This window comes from Castor canadensis, chromosome 5 (assembly GCF_047511655.1).
Source record: "Castor canadensis chromosome 5, mCasCan1.hap1v2, whole genome shotgun sequence".
Classification (NCBI taxonomy): Eukaryota; Metazoa; Chordata; class Mammalia; order Rodentia; family Castoridae; genus Castor; species Castor canadensis.
Genome location: NC_133390.1, coordinates 161,772,948 through 161,790,527, shown reverse-complemented (window position 1 = coordinate 161,790,527; position 17,580 = coordinate 161,772,948). Strand labels below are relative to the sequence as shown.

The 17,580-nt window shown below is 37.5% G+C and overlaps 1 protein-coding gene across 8 annotated transcripts in view; it reads right to left on the bottom strand.

Moving 5' to 3' along the window:
* The window catches only part of Ralgapb (Ral GTPase activating protein non-catalytic subunit beta), a 98,469-nt gene that overhangs the window by 63,220 nt on the left and 17,669 nt on the right, over positions 1-17,580 (bottom strand). For 7 of the 8 annotated variants that reach the window (XR_012448241.1, XM_074074743.1, XM_074074746.1 and 4 more), the window contains 4 exons: positions 13,430-13,593; positions 11,690-11,876; positions 7,565-7,696; positions 1,238-1,416 (listed from right to left, as the gene is read on the bottom strand). Coding sequence is in view for 7 of the 8 variants with exons in the window: in XM_074074743.1 (XP_073930844.1) it covers positions 1,238-1,416; positions 7,565-7,696; positions 11,690-11,876; positions 13,430-13,593 (662 nt within the window). In the remaining variant the exon portion in view is untranslated. Of the gene's footprint in view, positions 1-1,237; positions 1,417-7,564; positions 7,697-11,689; positions 11,877-13,429; positions 13,626-17,580 lie in introns of all 8 variants that reach the window. The other variant, XM_020186433.2, reaches the window with a different exon arrangement.

Below are 17,580 nucleotides of genomic sequence, written 5' to 3'. Positions count from 1 at the left end.
GGATGGGACTGTCCAGAATAAATGACTAATTAATTTTCAAGCTTCCCTTGCAGGTAGATATGGCCATGTTCTAACATTGAGAAGCAGGCAACTGCTGGACAAGTCTTCCAAAAGAACTCCTTAAGAGGACAATGAGGTATAGACAATCCTTCCTAAGTCCTGAACAGGATAGTTAGAACTCACTCAACCATCATGGCTCACCAGGCAGTGCACAAAGGATGGAGAGACAACAGACGGAAGGGCCTCTCCAATTCCCAACAGTGAAGGTACTACTATAGCAGCCCTTGATTTCATGTATGTGAAAAGAAACTATATTGTGTAAGCCATGGGGATTTTTGGTTACTATGTGATAGCCAAACTTAATTAGAACTAATATATTAACAATATTAACTGTGCAATATATTGACAAGAACACATAATAAATATCTTATAAAATGGTAACTATAGCCAGGCGCCAATGGCTCATACCTATAATCCTAGCTACTTAGGAGGCTAAGAACAGGAGGATGGCAGTTTGAGGCCAGTCAAGAAAATAGTTCTGGAGACCCCCATCTCCAAAATAACCAGAGCAAAAACGTACCAGAGGTGTGACGCAAGTGGTAGAGTGCTTGCTTTCCAAGCATAAAGCCCTGAGTTCAAAACCCAGTCTCACCAAAAAAAAGAAAATGGTAACTATTAAATATCACTGCTTTTCTACAGGCTAAAAATTCTGACTTATCACATATATCTAAATTATGAAAAACAGTTTAAAACAGTAGTTCATAAAAGGTATAAATTTGGCTGGCAAAGTGGCTCAAGTGATAGAGCACCCACCTAACAAGTATGAGGCCCTGAGTTCAAACCCCAGGACCAGAAAATTAATTAATTAATTAATTAATTAAAAGGTACAATTTGCTTTCTAATGCTGTACATAAGAATGGTCCCTAGTGCATTTTAGACTGGATAGCTATTAAGAATGAACACTCTGTTTTGCTAACCATTTATTTGCACTCTTTGCCCATTTATCTACTAAGTTATTATTCTTTTTCTTAGTATTTTTGTTTGATCTATTTATATAAAGTTAATAATAAAAACCCTCCAGCTACTATATTTACTGCAAATGATTTTTCTCAGTTTATTATTTGTCATTGAATTTGTTCATCTTTTCCTTCGGGCTATCCATGACAGCTTCTAGCATTTGACTCTAGAGTTACCTAAACATTATCTTCAAACATCTAGCAACATACACAAAATTCACCTAAGAATGCATCCACCAGGCAGCTGATTCCACGCATGGCACGAAAAAATATTTGAGGCAGATGTTTAAGGCAGGGATACTGATTCAATTCTTGCGGCATTCCACTCACATTCAAGAACTGTTCCTGAAATTTGGGAGTAGAGCTTATAATGGCTGGGTTACTCAAATCCACAGGATTACTACCAAAAAAGAGAGAAGAATCAATTACACATTTAGAAATTTCTATAGCAATAAAATGCAGGCAATACAATTTAAGACAGGCTATCTGTGCCTAGTTGATTCAGATAGGGACTGATCTGTATTTCTTGGGCTAGGGATTCAACATGTATGCTTCTCTACAGAAGATGTGCAATTTTTACAAGAGCTTATTCTAGTCACAGAATGAGGTTTTAATATTTTAAGAATACATATGACTGGGTGCCAATGGCTCATGCTTGTAATCCTAGCTGCTCAGGCAGCAGAGATCAGGAGGATGGCAGTTTGAAGTAAGCCTGGGCAAATAATTCTCGAGACCTTATCTCGAAATAACCCTTCCCAAAAATGGCTGGTGGAGTGGCTCAAGGTATAGGCTCCTAGTTCAAACCCCAGAACTGCCAAAAAAAAAAAAAAAGAATGCTAAGGAGGAAATTTATTAACATATCTGATTTTTTAAAACTATATGAATATCAAGATCAGTTTTTCAATGTTTTATTGTTCATGTATATAAAGTAAAGCCACACATTTCAAAACAATGTGATTTGATTTATTTTTTAGGTACAAATAATTTTAAGTATTTCCATTTTAAAAGTGTGAGATTTCCATTCAAAATGGTCTGCTTAGCTGTTGATTAAACAGCCTCTCTACTCAAACTGGTATCAATAACCTATAGCTGGTAGACCACTAGCTAACAAAGCAAACAAACTAGGCTAAAAATAAAAAACCAGTGATTTAGACATTCTCTATTCTTTGAAACCTTTGTCCACCCATCAAAAAAATCTCAATTTTAAGTAACTGAGGGTGGGAAAGGGAAGCATGTGTGCGTATATAGCAAGTGGGCTTCTAGTGGCAGCACATGAACAGAACTGGAGACCACTATAGAGAACAGAGGAGGTAAGGAATCGCTAGCAGCACTGCCTGCTAGGGGCTGCAGTTTGTCTGTTCAGAAATTAGAAAATACGCAGTCAGGTTGGAATGATTATACCCCAGTCCAGCAGAGGAAATGCAGACCTAACAGATACTGAAAACTGGGAAGAGAAAGGCTTATACCCCCTCCTCCATACGTAAACCAAAAAAGGATTTTATTGACCACCAAATATTCAAAGAACAGATTCAAGAAAATAAAAATTATAAATGAGAATAGGTAGCAAAGGCTATGGGGCATTCTTATAGTTCCTGATCCCCTGGCTACATTTAAGGAGCCTGTTTAAAAAAAAAAAAAAAAAATGCCGGATGCCCATGGCTCACACCTGTAATCCTCTACTCAGGCAGTAGAGACCAGGAGGGTCTCAGTTTGAAGCCAGCCTGGGAAAACAGTTTGGGAGACCCTATCTTGAAAAAGCCCATCACAAAACAGGGCTGGTAGAGTGGCTCAAGTGGTACACAACACCTACCTAGCAAACATGAGGTCCTGAGTTCAAACCCCAGTACTGCCAACAAACAACAATAACAACAAAACCAGATATTACCTAAATTTACTGAAATAGAATCTTTAGGTGGAGTCTGAAGGCCAGGTGGTACACAAAAACAAATCCAAGGACAAGCATTCAAAAACAGTACTAGTAAAATCAATGAGAAACACTTTTTTTGTTTGTTTTTCCTGGAAAAAGATAAAATACTAACACAGTTGGCAAAATTCCAGTGCCTATCTCCCCATTAAAATCAGCCCTCTTCCCAGGAAATTTGCCAAATGACATAGCAGACCCATCTGATCCTGCTTCCCACTCATCCATAGCTCACTTAAGCAAAGGGGTAAAACTTATCCAAAAGGAGTCCTTTCAGGTGTCTATGAGAGACCTACAACCAGTGTAGCCTAATTAACAAAAATAATTTGACCCCATTTATCTCTTTCGAGAATTGAGCAAAGGGAAAAAGCCCCAGTAAGCTGCAAGGGTCAGAGATGAAGTCACATAAAATCACAGCTCTTTATACCAGTGGGCTGTTAACATGGGGCTGGATATACCTCTAAAGGAAGAGGGAAATAGGGACTGAAGGGGAAGCCTGTCAGAGAAAGAGAATATGTGCATGCATAAGAGAAGCAAAAAAGCTATGAGAGAAAGATGACTCAGTGGCTTGTTCCAAGGCTGCATTGATCCTTGCCCAATGTGAGGACTGGTCAATTAGCTCTTCTTAGAGCCTAATGTGAACTTTCTATGAACAGATAATAACCTGGATTTTTTTAAACCGGCATTTCCTTAAGCAGGTTCCTACTCTTTATAACCAAAAAGAACCCTGACTAAATATCAAAGTCAGCTCAAGAAGAAAGAAAAAGGCTGAGAGATCAATTAAGAATGAAGAAATGAGAAAATATTATAGAAGAACTACATCTAAAAAGATTCCAGGACTAAAGTTGTACTGGTCATTTGTTTAAAACTCTTATGGGACATTTAACTTTAATACAATAGAGCATAAAAGAGAATAGGAAGTTTTCCTATTCTTTTTTTTTTAAGTTACCAAAAAGCAGATTAGTTAAAAATAGAACTAGAAACAATTCAGAATACATTTACACAATAGCATTCCAGCCAAGTTCAGTGGTGCACTTGGCAGGCCAAGGCAGGAAAATCGTGAGTTCATGCCTGGGTTACACAGCAAAACCCTCTCTCAAAAAGAAACAAAATTAAAAAAAGAGCATTCTATAACCAAGGAGACCTATTCTCTCGTAAGTGAGAATAGGAACTGTGAGGCCCTGAGTTCAAACCCCAGTACTGCAAAAAAAAAAAAAAAAAAAAAAAAAAAAAGTGAATGATAGGAGATGGGATATAGCTCCATCACAGAAGCCTTGCCTAGCATGCACAAGGCTCTGGAATCAATCCCTGGTACCTAAAAAGAGTGGATGATAACTGAACATTGAGAAATTAATTAATATGATATAGCATTTCAATAGGTCAAAAGAGAAAACCATTTAATTGCTTAAATGGATCCCACAGGATGATTTCTTTTTAAATTCAGTATTATACTTGAATATACTTGTATTTTGAAAACATTTTAATTACTTGGGAAACTAGAGCCATAAAGAAGAGTATCTAAGTTGGATGTAGGGGAATACATCTGTATTCTCAACATTCAGAAAGCTAAGGCAGAAGGATAGAGACTTGAAGCCAACCTAGGCTACCTAGCAAGACTTTGTCTCAAAAAAAACCCACAAAATCTATTATCAACAACCAAATCCTATTCAGAATTCCACACATTAGAGGCATTCCAATGAAAATCAGAACAAAAGAAGTACCAAAACAGAATTATTTTACCTCAACAATTTTCTAGAAGTTCTAACAAGCATAGTAAAATATACAGAAATAATTATATCAACATTTCAAGCACCTACCATGTACTAGGCACTGAACGATTGAACTACATGCTCTTCCTTCTTCAGTTCCTATTACAATATGGATATAAACATTACCCCCACTTTACTGATTAAAAAGGCCCAGAGAGATTAAAATGTTCAATCAAATTCACAGAAAAGCAGTAGAGCTTGAATTCAAATCAGGTCTTACTGCATCCAAAGCACTTTTCACCAATCAGCATAAGTATGATTTTCTACAAAAGGACACTTATTTGCAGATACACATCTGCTAATACCTAGAAATCTCAGAAGAACCACTGAAACACCCAGCACACTTTTAAATGCCCATAAATACAAAAATAAAGTAAAAAAAAAAAACAACAAAAAAACTCCTTTACAGTAGCAATGGCCATCTAGAAGATATAACAGCATTAAAAAGGCAAGCTTTTTATAACATTAGCAACAAATAGCTAAGAATAATTATAAAGGAAATACAAGAATCTTTGTGAAAAAAACTGCAAAACACTTCTGTAAGATAAAATTCTTAAAAAGGAGCTGAGATGTATCTCAGTGGTAGAGTTCAATCTTCAGTACATAGAATAAAGGAATCTTAAAAAAAAAAAAAGCAAGCATGCTCTTAGAACGGCAAACTAAATATAGTAAGACATTGATTTTTTTAAAGTATATATAAAGGCTTAATACAATATAGCAAGAATTGACTTTTTAAAAGTATATATAAAGGCTTAATACAATTCTCATCTTTAGCAGTCAGCTAGCTCTTCATTACTTTCCCCTTTTCTCCTATGTTCTCTTGCAAGTAAGTGTGGCATGTGTCTGAGTTCTGGCCAATGAAATATTGTGAATTAGTAGCAGTGATTTACATTATTTCAAGCCTAGCCCATAAAACCCTCCCACACAATCTTTCTTGCTCTCTCTTTCCTATGTGCTAGCCAGATACAAAAGTTCATACTTAAAATGCTGAGGCCCTAGGTAGCCACATGTTGAAGATGGTAGAGCCTCTGCCAGCCCTGGTCCCTGAACAAGTATGTGAGCAAAGTCACATACTGCAGGGTAAAGCCCAGACTCTGTGAAACATTTTTAAGGTTTGTTTGTTTGTTTTTTGCTAAAACAGAATGATTTCCTTAACCTAATTAATACACAGTCCAAATTCCAAAACGCTGTCATCTGTTTGTACAGTCATCCCTTGGTATCATGGGGGAACTCTTTCCAGGACCCCTGAGGATACTAAAATTTGTGGATGCTCAAGTCTCATATAAAATGGCATAGTAATTGCATATAATCTATGTGTATCTTTTTATATACTACAAATTATTCTAGATTACTTATAATACCTAACACAATGTAAATGCTATGTGTTACACAGTATTGTTAGGGAATAATGCAAGAAAAAAGTCTTAAAGATGATCAGTACAAGTGCATTTTTTTTTTGTCCAAATAATTTTGATGCCTGGATAGTTAAATCCATAGCTAAAGTACTCATGGGTAGAGAAGGCCAACTGTATTTTGTAATTTGATAAACTGATTCCAAAATTCATCAGAAATGTTCAATAGGCCAGATACAAAAAAATAATTATAATAATCTAAGAGAAAGAAAAAGAAAGAGATTAATGGAACAAATGCAATCAAATGATGGATTCTGATGATATAAAAGAACTTACTATCACAAAGAGAACAAGATAAGAAAAACCACAGTTGATTATCTGTCTGATCAAAGAACACAGAAAGACTTTCTAATTTTTTTTTAAGGTACTGGGATTTGAACTCAGGGCCTCATGCTTGCTAGGCAGGCATTGTACCACTTGAGCCATTATGCCAGCCCCAAGACTTTCTAATTTTAACGGAGATTAAAAAAATGATCAAAGGAAAGACATTCAAAACCAAAAATTACTTGGGGAAAGGGATGTAGCTCCTTGCTTAAGTGCAAGGCCCTGGGTTAGATCCGCAGCACCTCAAGGAAACAAAACAAAAACATCTTCTTTAAGGCAAGAGATGGCACATCCCTATAATCCCAGCTACTTGAGGCAGAGGCAAGAGGATTTTGAGTTTGAGGCCAGTCCACCCAGTCACAGAAACAAAATAAAAAGAAAAGGGCTGTGGCATAGCTCAAGTAGTAGAGAAATTGTATAGAAATACCAAGGCCCTGGGTTCAATCCCCAATACCACAAAAACAAAATGAAACAACACAAAACAAAAAACCTGAAAGCTAAAAACACAAGCTAAACTGCAAACTAGAAAGAACTAAAGAAAATGATTCATTTGTAATTTACTTAAAAAAAAAAAAAGTTCCTAGTCAAACTAGAAAGATATATGAGGAAAGTTTAAAAGCAAGACAGTTTATAAGAGAATAAAAGTTCCAGAGCACAAAGATAAGGCTAAGAGGGATAGACAGGGAGAGATGGAATTATTCCAACAAAATTGGATAGGAGAAAGGAGAGGTATACACCTCTGGAAAATTTTGAGGTACATTTCTCAATGAAAATTTAAGCAAAACCCTAAAAACTACACTGACTAGTCAATGCTGGACAGAGGAGCAAAGCAGTCTCCAGACCCCACAGAATGTGACAAAGTCTTGAGAGATTCATCATCAGAGAGGCTGCAGCACCAGACAAGTGTACAGTGCTGCACACCCACCCTAGGGAAGAAGTTCCTAGAGAGAGTAACCGAGAGCAGCAATGGCAGCCCAACCCAGCTGGCATGGGGAAAGCAGGAGAGAAGGCATATGGTGTGGATGTGCCTGCTGTCTGGCTCAACTCCATCTGATGCACTGTGCTCAACATCCATTCGGAATCCAACAAGAAAAGTACAGGGAACACACAAAATAACAATACCTTAACATATGTAAAAATCGAAACCATGTCTGTGCAACGCACTCGTTATCCATTTCTGGAGGGATGAGACTGGCATCTTCATCCGGAACTTTAAATGGAGGAAACGAAGGACCATAAGTAAAGCGTAGCAGTCTGGGAATAAAAAAGCACACATCACTAAGTCCATTTCTTCACAAAACAAAAAATACAACAAAAGAAATAGATGAAACATACGTACCTTACTTATGTGAACAAAATGTATGAAAACCCTCACTTAGAAAACTGACAGCTGGTGGAGTGGCTCAAGTGGTAAGAGCGTCCCCAAAAAAAAAAAAACAAGGTTTGGCTGTTATATTCCTTGCCAGGTGCCGGTGGCTCATGCCTATAATCCTAGTTACTCAGGAGGCATCCATCAGGACGATCGTGGTTCGAAGCTAGCACAGACAGGCAAATGGTTCCATGAGACCCAATCTTGAAAAATCCTTCACAAAAATAGAGCTGGTAGAGTGGTTCAAGATGAAGGCCATGAGTTCAAGCCCCAGTACCACACACAAAAGAAAGAAAAAGAAAACTGACAAAATGGAAGGGATTTCTAGGTTTTATATGTCTGTTTGTTTTTTGGGCAGGACTAGCATTTGAACTCAAGGCTTTGTACTTGCAAAGCAGTCTACCACTTGAGCCACACTTCCAGACCATTTTACTCTGGTTATTTTTGAGATGGGGGTCTCAAGAACTATTTCCCTGGGCTGGCCTTGAACCTTGATCCTCCAATCTCAGCCTTCCAAGTAACTGCTCAATTATAGGCATGAGCTACCATGCCCTGCAGGGATTTCCAATTTTTTAAAAGATTTTTGAGTTTTAGTTGAAATATTCAAATTATTTATTTAGTTTATTATCTCTATAGTACAGGAAATAAATTATGCATTTTTTGATATATATAATCATACACTCACAATTATAAAATTAATCGCATAATTAAATTATAAATTATTTGTATTACTTTTAAAAGTCACCCTACTGCAAGTCCTTTTACACAACTAAGTTATATAAATTTATATCAATTTATATAAAGTTCAAAATTTTTTATTTAAAGGTTTAAAATGTGGTATACTTTTATAATGGCATCACAAAAGCAACTGAATTCAACAATTCAATTGCTTTATTTATTTGTTTTCTTGTTTGTTTATTTGTGTGTGCATGTTGCTGGTGATTGAACACAGCATGTTAGATAAGCATTCTGCCACTGAGCCACACACTCCAAGCACCTCAAGTACTTAATGGTAATATTCTAACTATGTTAAAACTGTCCAAAGCCCTCTGACTCAATTTTCCTATATCTAGAAATGATATCTTAATAATCAGAATATATACAAAAACTTTTAGTTTTTTTATTTTTATCGACAATATTTCTAAAGTAAAACACAGGGAACAAATGTACAAGAAATCCATAAATTAATTATAATTCCAATATAATGGAAACTACAAAGTCATTAAAATCACAATCTCAAGAATTATTTAAAAATTTAGCCGGGCACCGGTGGCTCATGCACATAATTCTAGCTATTCAGGAGGCAGAGATCAGGAAGATTGTGGTTCAAAGCCAGCCCGGGCAAATAGTTCATGTAGACCCTATCCTGCAAAACCCATCACAAAAGGGCTGGTGGAGTGCCTCAAAGTGTAGACCCTGAGTTCAAGCCCCAGAACAGAAAAAGAGAAGAGGAGAGAAGTACCAAACCTGGCTGTGATCCTTGCTCTGCTAAGGAGTTGGTGACATGGCTCAAGTGGCAGAGCATCTGCCTTACAACTGAGTTCAAACCCCAGTTCCACCAAAAAAAAAAAAAAAAAAAAAAAAAGCACATGAAAAGTAACAAGAATGAGGCATCAAAGGAGAAAAAACGGCCAGGTACTGGTGGCTCACATCACTCAGGAAGATCACAGTTTGAAGCAAGTATGGGCAAACAGTTTGTGAGATCCCAGTAGAGTAGCTCAAGGTATGGGCCCTGAGTTTAAGCCCCAGTACCAAAAAAAAAAAAAAAAAAGTATCTCAAATTTTGTTAAAAAGAGAATTAAATGGAAAACATACACTAAAATATTAATATTATCTTTAAACGACAGATATTTCCTCCTGTATTTTCCAAACTTTCTATTATAAGTATACATTGTTTTTGGTGGTGGGGGGGGGTTTGGTTTGTTTGGTTTGGTTGAGTCTCTGTTCAGTTCTCACAATCCTCCTACCTTGGCCTCCCAGGTGTAGGCTACCACACCTGGCTCACACTTGCTTATCTCAACCAGCAAAAACCCTTGTTCCTTCCTATTATGGCTTATACTCTCTCTACAACAAAATTAGAAATAAGGGCAAAATAGTTTCTGCTGGGTATTGGAGGGGGGGGAGAGGGAGGGGGCGGAGTGGGTGGTAAGGGAGGGGGTGGGGGCAGGGGGGAGAAATGAACCAAGCCTTGTATGCACATATGAATAATAAAAGAAAAATTAAAAAATAAATAAATAAATAAAATAAAATAAAAATAGAATTGCCAGAAAATCCACCTCTGGTTATATATCCAAAAAAAAAAAAACAATCAAGACCAAACTATTATTTAAAAGCACATTCACAATACTGACATTGGCCATGATAAAGCAGAATATTCCACTGATTCTGGTCAACAGACTAGGGGGAAACATCTACCTTTTAAAGGTAATCAATATTTAAATATCCATCATTTTAAAATAACCATTTTATTAACTCAGATAAAGACCAATCTATCTTCTGATACATACTACCACCTACAAAGTATTTGCTCCTGACTCCCTTGCCCCCAATCAAACCTAAATCAGGTCAAGTCTCTAGAGCTATGAGATTAAAAAAACAAAAATACAGGAAACATACAAATATGACAACATCATTGGAAAAAATCCACAATGTGAAACACTCAATAAGACAAGTGACCCAGTTTCTTCAATAATAAAACTGCTAAGGGATGAAAATGACAGTAAGAACCTGTACTTTAAAACTGTTTTATGATTCAATAGATCAACTATGTAAAAAGAAAAAAATGAGGTGTACAAGTATGGGAAAATTTAAACACTGGCTAGCTGATATTAAAAACTGTTAACTTTTAAGGTAAGATAATAGTATTATACTTATCTTTTGCAGTTACATGTTAAAAAGTAGGCCAGACACTGTGGCTCATTCTTTTAATCCCAGCTACTCTGGAGGAAGTGATCAGGAGGATCGTGGGTTGAGGCCAACCATGGGCAAAAACATGAGACTACCTAAAAAATAACTAAAGCAAAAAAAGGGCAGGCATCGGTGACTCATGCCTGTAATCCTACTCAGCTACTCAGGACACAGAGATCAGGAGGATGGCAGTTTGAAGGCAGCCTGGGCAAATAGTCCATGAGAACCTATTTCGAAAAAACCCATCACAAAACACAGGGCTGGTGAAGTGGCTCAAAGTGTAGGCCCTGAGCTCAAGCCCCAATACCACAAGACAAAAAAAAGGGTTGGGAATGTGGCTCAAGTGGTAGAGTATCTGCCTAGTAAGCATGAGGCCCTGAGTTCGAACCTCAATACCACCAAAACATATATGTATATACACAAATATATGTGTATGTATGGCTGAAATGAAAAAATAAGTTTAAAAAAAGTAAAACCTAACAGCTTACTCATAGAATCACAAAAAGTATTATATGTAAATGGTAAAAAGATAAAATTGTTATTACAAAAACTGTCTACTTTGGTTATAAAGTTGTATGTTTAGACTAGACTCATTTTTGTAAAATCACACATAAATGGACATAGTAGAATTTCTGGTAACCCCTTCTCTTATCCCTTTCTATGGCTCTTTTCTTTACAATAATGCATATCCTAATAATCAGAATTAAGAATGAATTTGAGGCAGAAGATGGGGTGAAGAATTTATCTGGACCTCAAAATACTTCATTAACCCAAAAGGTTACAAAACATGCCTATAAACCACTTCTCTGTCTCTCTCTCCCTCCCTCCCTCCCTAAGTGGCTCAATTCTTTATCTAAGTACACCACTAACAGATCCAGGCGTTTTACAACATATTCCATGAATCCCAGAAAGGTACGGAACCAGGGAAGAGCTGCCGAAGGTCAAACAGATGAAGAAAGACAATGACATACCTGGATGTGAGCGCACATATGACCTTGCTCCACTGCTCCACCACTGCTGGGTGGTGCCTCCAGTTAGCCACCATCTCCTTGGCTGTCTTCCAGTAAGGAGGTGTTGGGAAGCACCGAGTACAAGCTAGTAACCAAACCTCAAAAAGAACACCAATCAACTTCTCTGCTAGATTCTCAGCAATGCCACCTGACCAACGAAAAGAAAATATATCTTTGGCACACTTTTTAATTTTTAAAGCAGAATCTTTAATTCACTCATTTAGGAAAACTGATCAAAAGAAGTAATTGCAATATTACATACTGACTTTCAAATAAGTTTAATGTGAAGCAATTTTTAAGAGCTATGAGGGAAATCATGGATAACATGAAGAAATTACTTTGGGAGTTTTCAAGCTGCCCTGCTAGTTCTTAAGACGTTACTCTTTCAGCCAGGGGGACAGAAGCCTCTAGGGGAGAAAAGAAAGGATGAGTGGCTACAATAAGTGAATTACTAGAAGTCATTTTCTGTGCCAAGTAGTTCATACATATTCCTCGCATAATCCTCACACTATTTCTGCAGAATTGGTATTTATAATACCTATTACCAATAGGTATGGAAAGTTAAGTTCAGGAAGTCTGTGCAGCCAATGTGGAAAGGAATTAGAACAGGACTTCCTAACTTCAGAGTTTGTCATAAATATTCCAAGTGTCTGAAAGCTACACTTCAAGGGAAAAAAAGAGACAAACAAAGAGCAAAAAAGGACTGGCTGGGTAGGACAGAAACTTAACCATGAAAACAACTGTTCCTCTGTTCTGAGCTCTGGAACCAGAAAGACTAACTACAGTGGACTTTGCGAAGCATAGCTCAAGAAAGCAAACTTAGGACTAGAAGGAAAAGTAATCAGGATGCAAACTTCAAATGAGCAAACCAAAGTTCTAACAACCAAGAACCCAAGAAGCAGATGAACTGTCTTCCTCGTGAGCTCTCTGGCATGGAGAGTGAGTAGCAGAGAACCGATGAATCAGTGAATGGCAAGCAATCGCCAGTACTAGACAGTATTCCTATCCTGGGGTCCCTTCTAACACTAAACTTCCATAATTCCTTCTAGACATTTCCCTGGACACTGCATTGGTGAGTCAACACAGGCACATTTATGTGTGTTAGTAAAAAGAGTACACAGATGAGTAAGCAACAAAGGAACCTGGAACCTGAATACCAACTTACAATTTGTGTATGTTGTGTTTTAACATACAAAGCAGGGCTTCTGATATACACTGTAAAGTTTTATAAAGCTGGCAGCTTTTTTAATAGCTAACTAATGAATGCATACTCTCATAATTCCAAATAGGACAGGTTAAAGACTGGAGATTTCATTGAGTGAACAAAGTGCCTTCTGTGGCCATTAAGTTTTCAGAATGTATTTTTGGTAACTACTTTGCCATCACATATATTATCTATAGGCTCGGATTTAGTGTGCTGTTTCCTATACATATGCTCTATTCTAAACACTAAACAAGCTACTGTTCCTTTTCTAATCAAACATACAGAATTCACTGACTCCTTCCCTTCATTCACAAAATTATCACTGAAAGTAAAATAACTTCATTAGCCTTTGAGAGTCTACATTCTATGAACTGTTAACCTTGGCTTGTTAACTGTCTTGACAAAATTTAAATCCCCAATGAGTATCACTCATTGAATTTAAATGTGAACTGTATTTAGAGCTCATAAATATATAAGAAAAAAATAAATACACAAACCTTGAATGGTTGGCGGGGCCAGAAGTATGTCATTAATCTGTAGAAGAAACAATAGTAAGACTTCCCATGTCTCTCGGGCCATGATAGATGACTCTCGGGCCAGTTTCTGAATGGCTCTCAGGACCTGTAGGCATAGTCGGATCTGACTGGAGCCCTGTTCCTGTCTGAAGAAGACAGACAGACATCACTGACCAGCCTGGAAGAGAGATAGCAACAGCCGAAAAAAGGCAACTTATGGATGCAACACAGTGGGGTGATAACACTTCCTAAGGGAATCAGCAGACAGGGTGGGGCGCTACTTCCTCCTTGTAACACACTTTAGCACCCTGGGATCTCCACTACCACTTCTGTAAGAACTTAGCTTCTGGGAGGAACGGGGACTACTAGAATGTAAACTTCACCTCTTGATTTTCTGTCTGAAATGTGGCTGTCACATAACACGCATTCAGTAGGTTTCTGAGTGAATAACCAATAGAAGCCCCTGCTACTCACAATGAAACATAAAAGTCCTCATATTCTTTTTTATTTATTTTTATTTTTTTAAAGGTACTAGGGTTTCAACTCAGGGCCTTGCTTTTGCTAGGCAAGTGCTCTACCACTGGAGTCATGCCACCAGCCCTCTAAAAGTTTTTAACATACAGTCACAAGAATTTTGCATGTGATTTCACAGTGCTCACAGTCCTTCCAAAAGCTAATATCTGCTGAAGAAAACCCCAAAGGAATATACAAAATTGATAAAACACTGTCTTGGAAATGAGCACCTGCTATTGTTGCACTGAAAAAAACGATGCAAGCTCCAAAGGTTCCCAAGGTAACTTAAAACAATAGTTTTTAATTTTTTTTTTTTTTTTGTGGTTCTGAGGTTTGAACTAAGGGCCTTGCACTTGCTAGCTCCTACCACTTGGGCCACTCTGCCAGCCCCAACAGTTTTTAAATTCTGCAGGACATTTCTTCTTTAAGGAAGGAAGTCCAATCTATGAAATAGGGATGAAGAGAAAGTAAGAGTCTAAGCCCCAGCCTTTATTCCACTTCCCAAGGTGGACCACCTGAGAGTTTTGAGGACTGAACCTACTACATTAGCAAATGGTAAACTGGCCTCCAAATCTCCCATGTGAAACCCAAGACAGTATCTCTACTATTACTAAAGCAAACCTTGAAGCAAGGTTACTTGCCACAAAGAACTGGTAGCATCCTTGAGAAATACCAGAAAATGAAGCATGTGGCACCAGAAGTTCCACTCCAGCCTTTAGAACACAGATTCCCAGATTGTAGGCCAAGACCAAGAAGACTGGCCACTTAACCATGAGTTACAACCAAAGGACACCACTAGCCAGGCACCAATGGCTCACATCTGTAATCCTAGCTACTTGGGAGGCTGGGATTGGGAGGACTGCATTTCAAGGCCAGCTAGAGTTCACGAGACCCCTTCTCTAAAATAACCACAGCAAAAAGGACTTGATACAAGGCTCAAGCAGTACAGCGTCTGCTTCACAAATGTGAAGCCTGAATTCAGAACCTAGTTCCACCAAAAAAAAAAAAAAAAAAAGATACCACTATGTTTTCCCTAAAGAAGTCTGACCTACACCTGGGGATGCAGTTCCATGGTAGAATGTATGACTAGCATGCCCAAGGCCCTGGGTTCAATCCTTACCAACGACTTCACATACACACCAAAAACGACAAATCTCAAGCAAAATGAGACAATTGTTTAGGAAAAGCCAAGCATTCCCAAGAGCAGAGATGTTCCACATTCATGTGGACATAATCCAGTCTACCAACGCCAGGAGGCTCAAGCACGTTTGTTACTCTGGCTTACTTGAAGAATAAAAATGGCAACAAATCTTCCCTAGCCATAGAAAAGGAAGCCCAGATATGCAACAAAAACACTACTAGTCGTCTTGGAGCCGACACTCTATCAAGCTAGAAATAACATCACATGTCCCCAATAGTAAGCAAAGTTTATCCACTATTTTCAGGCACCTACCAGGCAAAGGAAACAAATGTTCCCCTGCTACTTTTCCTTTACTCAAAAGGCCTACAGTCTGGAACAGAATCCAAGTTTCTAAAGCTAGGAGAAACAGAGTAACCTTTAATAAAAATGAAAAGAAGGTCTCAACACCAGAGATTTTTCTTTCCCTCCTCAATTCTTAAACACAATGTATACTCTTCAGAAAAACATTTTTAAGAAGAGAAGCCAGTGAACTATGGCCAGTAGGTCAACTCTGGCCTCTTTTGTAGGTAAAGTTCTACTGGAAGATAGCCATGCCCCTGCACTTATGTAGTTTGTGGCTGCTTTGCTGCTACATCAGGAGAGTTGAGTGGCTGCAATACCACATGGCCTGAATGCTGAAAACATTTACTATCTGGCTCTTTATAAAATGCTATCCAATACTTTAAAAGAACATTATGATTCTTCTTCTTCTTCTTTTTTTCTTTTCTTTTTTTTTTGTGGTAGTGGTACCAGGGTTTGAACTCAGGGCCTCATGCTTGCTAGGAAGTTACTCTGCCACTTGAGCCACACCTCCAGCCCAACATAGCATTTCTTAAAGTACAGTATATTTCAGCAATTAAAACTAACCAATTTTTAAAGATGGTTCATTCTTCCTCAGCTATACAAAAAAAGAAAAAAGAAAAAAACTGTCAACCTGATGAGCAAAAGAGAAAGACTGCATCCTCTCTAACAAGATAGAAGGCCATTTTCTCTATTGTGAGTCAGTTTATATAAAAACAACTAATTAAGAAAATTTGTAAAATTTTGTAAACTACTGAATCAAAAAAACTGAAACTTCTAATAATGGTCAGATTAGATGATGACTCGCAATATTTAGCAATGAAAATATTTAGTTAATCCATATAACATCATTAATCTGGAGAACCCCAACACTCAGTTTAGTGCGCTTCAGAATTCACTAACCCTCCTGCACACACACTTTTAAGAAAACAAGCTGACTGGGCTGGAGGTGTGGCTCAAGTGTTAGAGAACCTGCCCAGCAAGTGCAAAGCCCAGAGTTCAAAGCATAGTACCACCAAAAAATAAGTAAGAAAAAAAGAAAACAAGCTAATTAATAACAATAAAACAATTCATAAGGTAGTTGCTTCTCAAGAGGAAAGTAAAAACAAAAGCCTAAATAACTCAAATGCCATTACAGTTTTTCAGCAATACAAACTCACTAAGCAATGGGGGATGACAGAGGTACAAAGAAGAAAAATATACAGTGACAACACTACTCATGAGACCATCCCATGCACAACGAAAAGTCCCATAAATTAGTCTCCTAAATGGGATGACAAAAAAGATTAAAGCTGTACCATTTTAGAAGAACCTGTTTACCTGCAAACAATTTGCCAATTACTTCCAAACATTTCCTGTTATTATTTCCATTTGAAGTCAGTAAGTACAAGTAACAAGCATTTAACTTATACCTAAAATAATACCAGTACTGCACCAAGAATGTGGAAGTCGTAAAATATAAACAGCCCAGTTCCTGCTCTCAAGTTAGTTAGATGGTAAAAGGAAACATATATTTTAAATGATAAGCAACAACAGAGAAAGTACAAGAGTGATACAGAAAGTAATACAGGTTCAGAGAGGGTATGACCACTGTGGGCCTAACTGATCAGTAAGACAAATTCTGTCTTGTAAGACAGAATTTAAGATACACCAATAAGAGTGAGGTGTACATAATGGGCAATGGAGAGGAAAAGGAAGAAAAGAAAAAAGCAGATGATGATGTGAAAGATCTTTAAGAAGTCTTATGGGGATGATGAGTCTGATATCCAACTAAAGAGCGGGGTTCACACAGCATTAGCAGCAACTAGCCTAGTTAGAGGCCACATTACAGTTGATACTTGGTGCGAGATAGGGAATTTACACCTTATTCTACAGACCAGAGTTCTAAATGAAGAGTTCTCTTTTACAATTCAGATTTTCCAAACAAGCTTCCTTCTAAATTCAGAAAATTAAGATTTAGAGAGATGGTTTTTGAGTGAGTCAAAGTCTTTCACCAAAAGCTCTAACCAGAACTTTTTCAAAAGGAGACAAGCCCCCTGCCATTCTCATAAACATAAAACATCTAAAACCAGATCGTTATGAATAGGCAGGGAACTAATGCTTTCTGTATTTCTCAAAATCAATTATAAGTTTTTTGCTT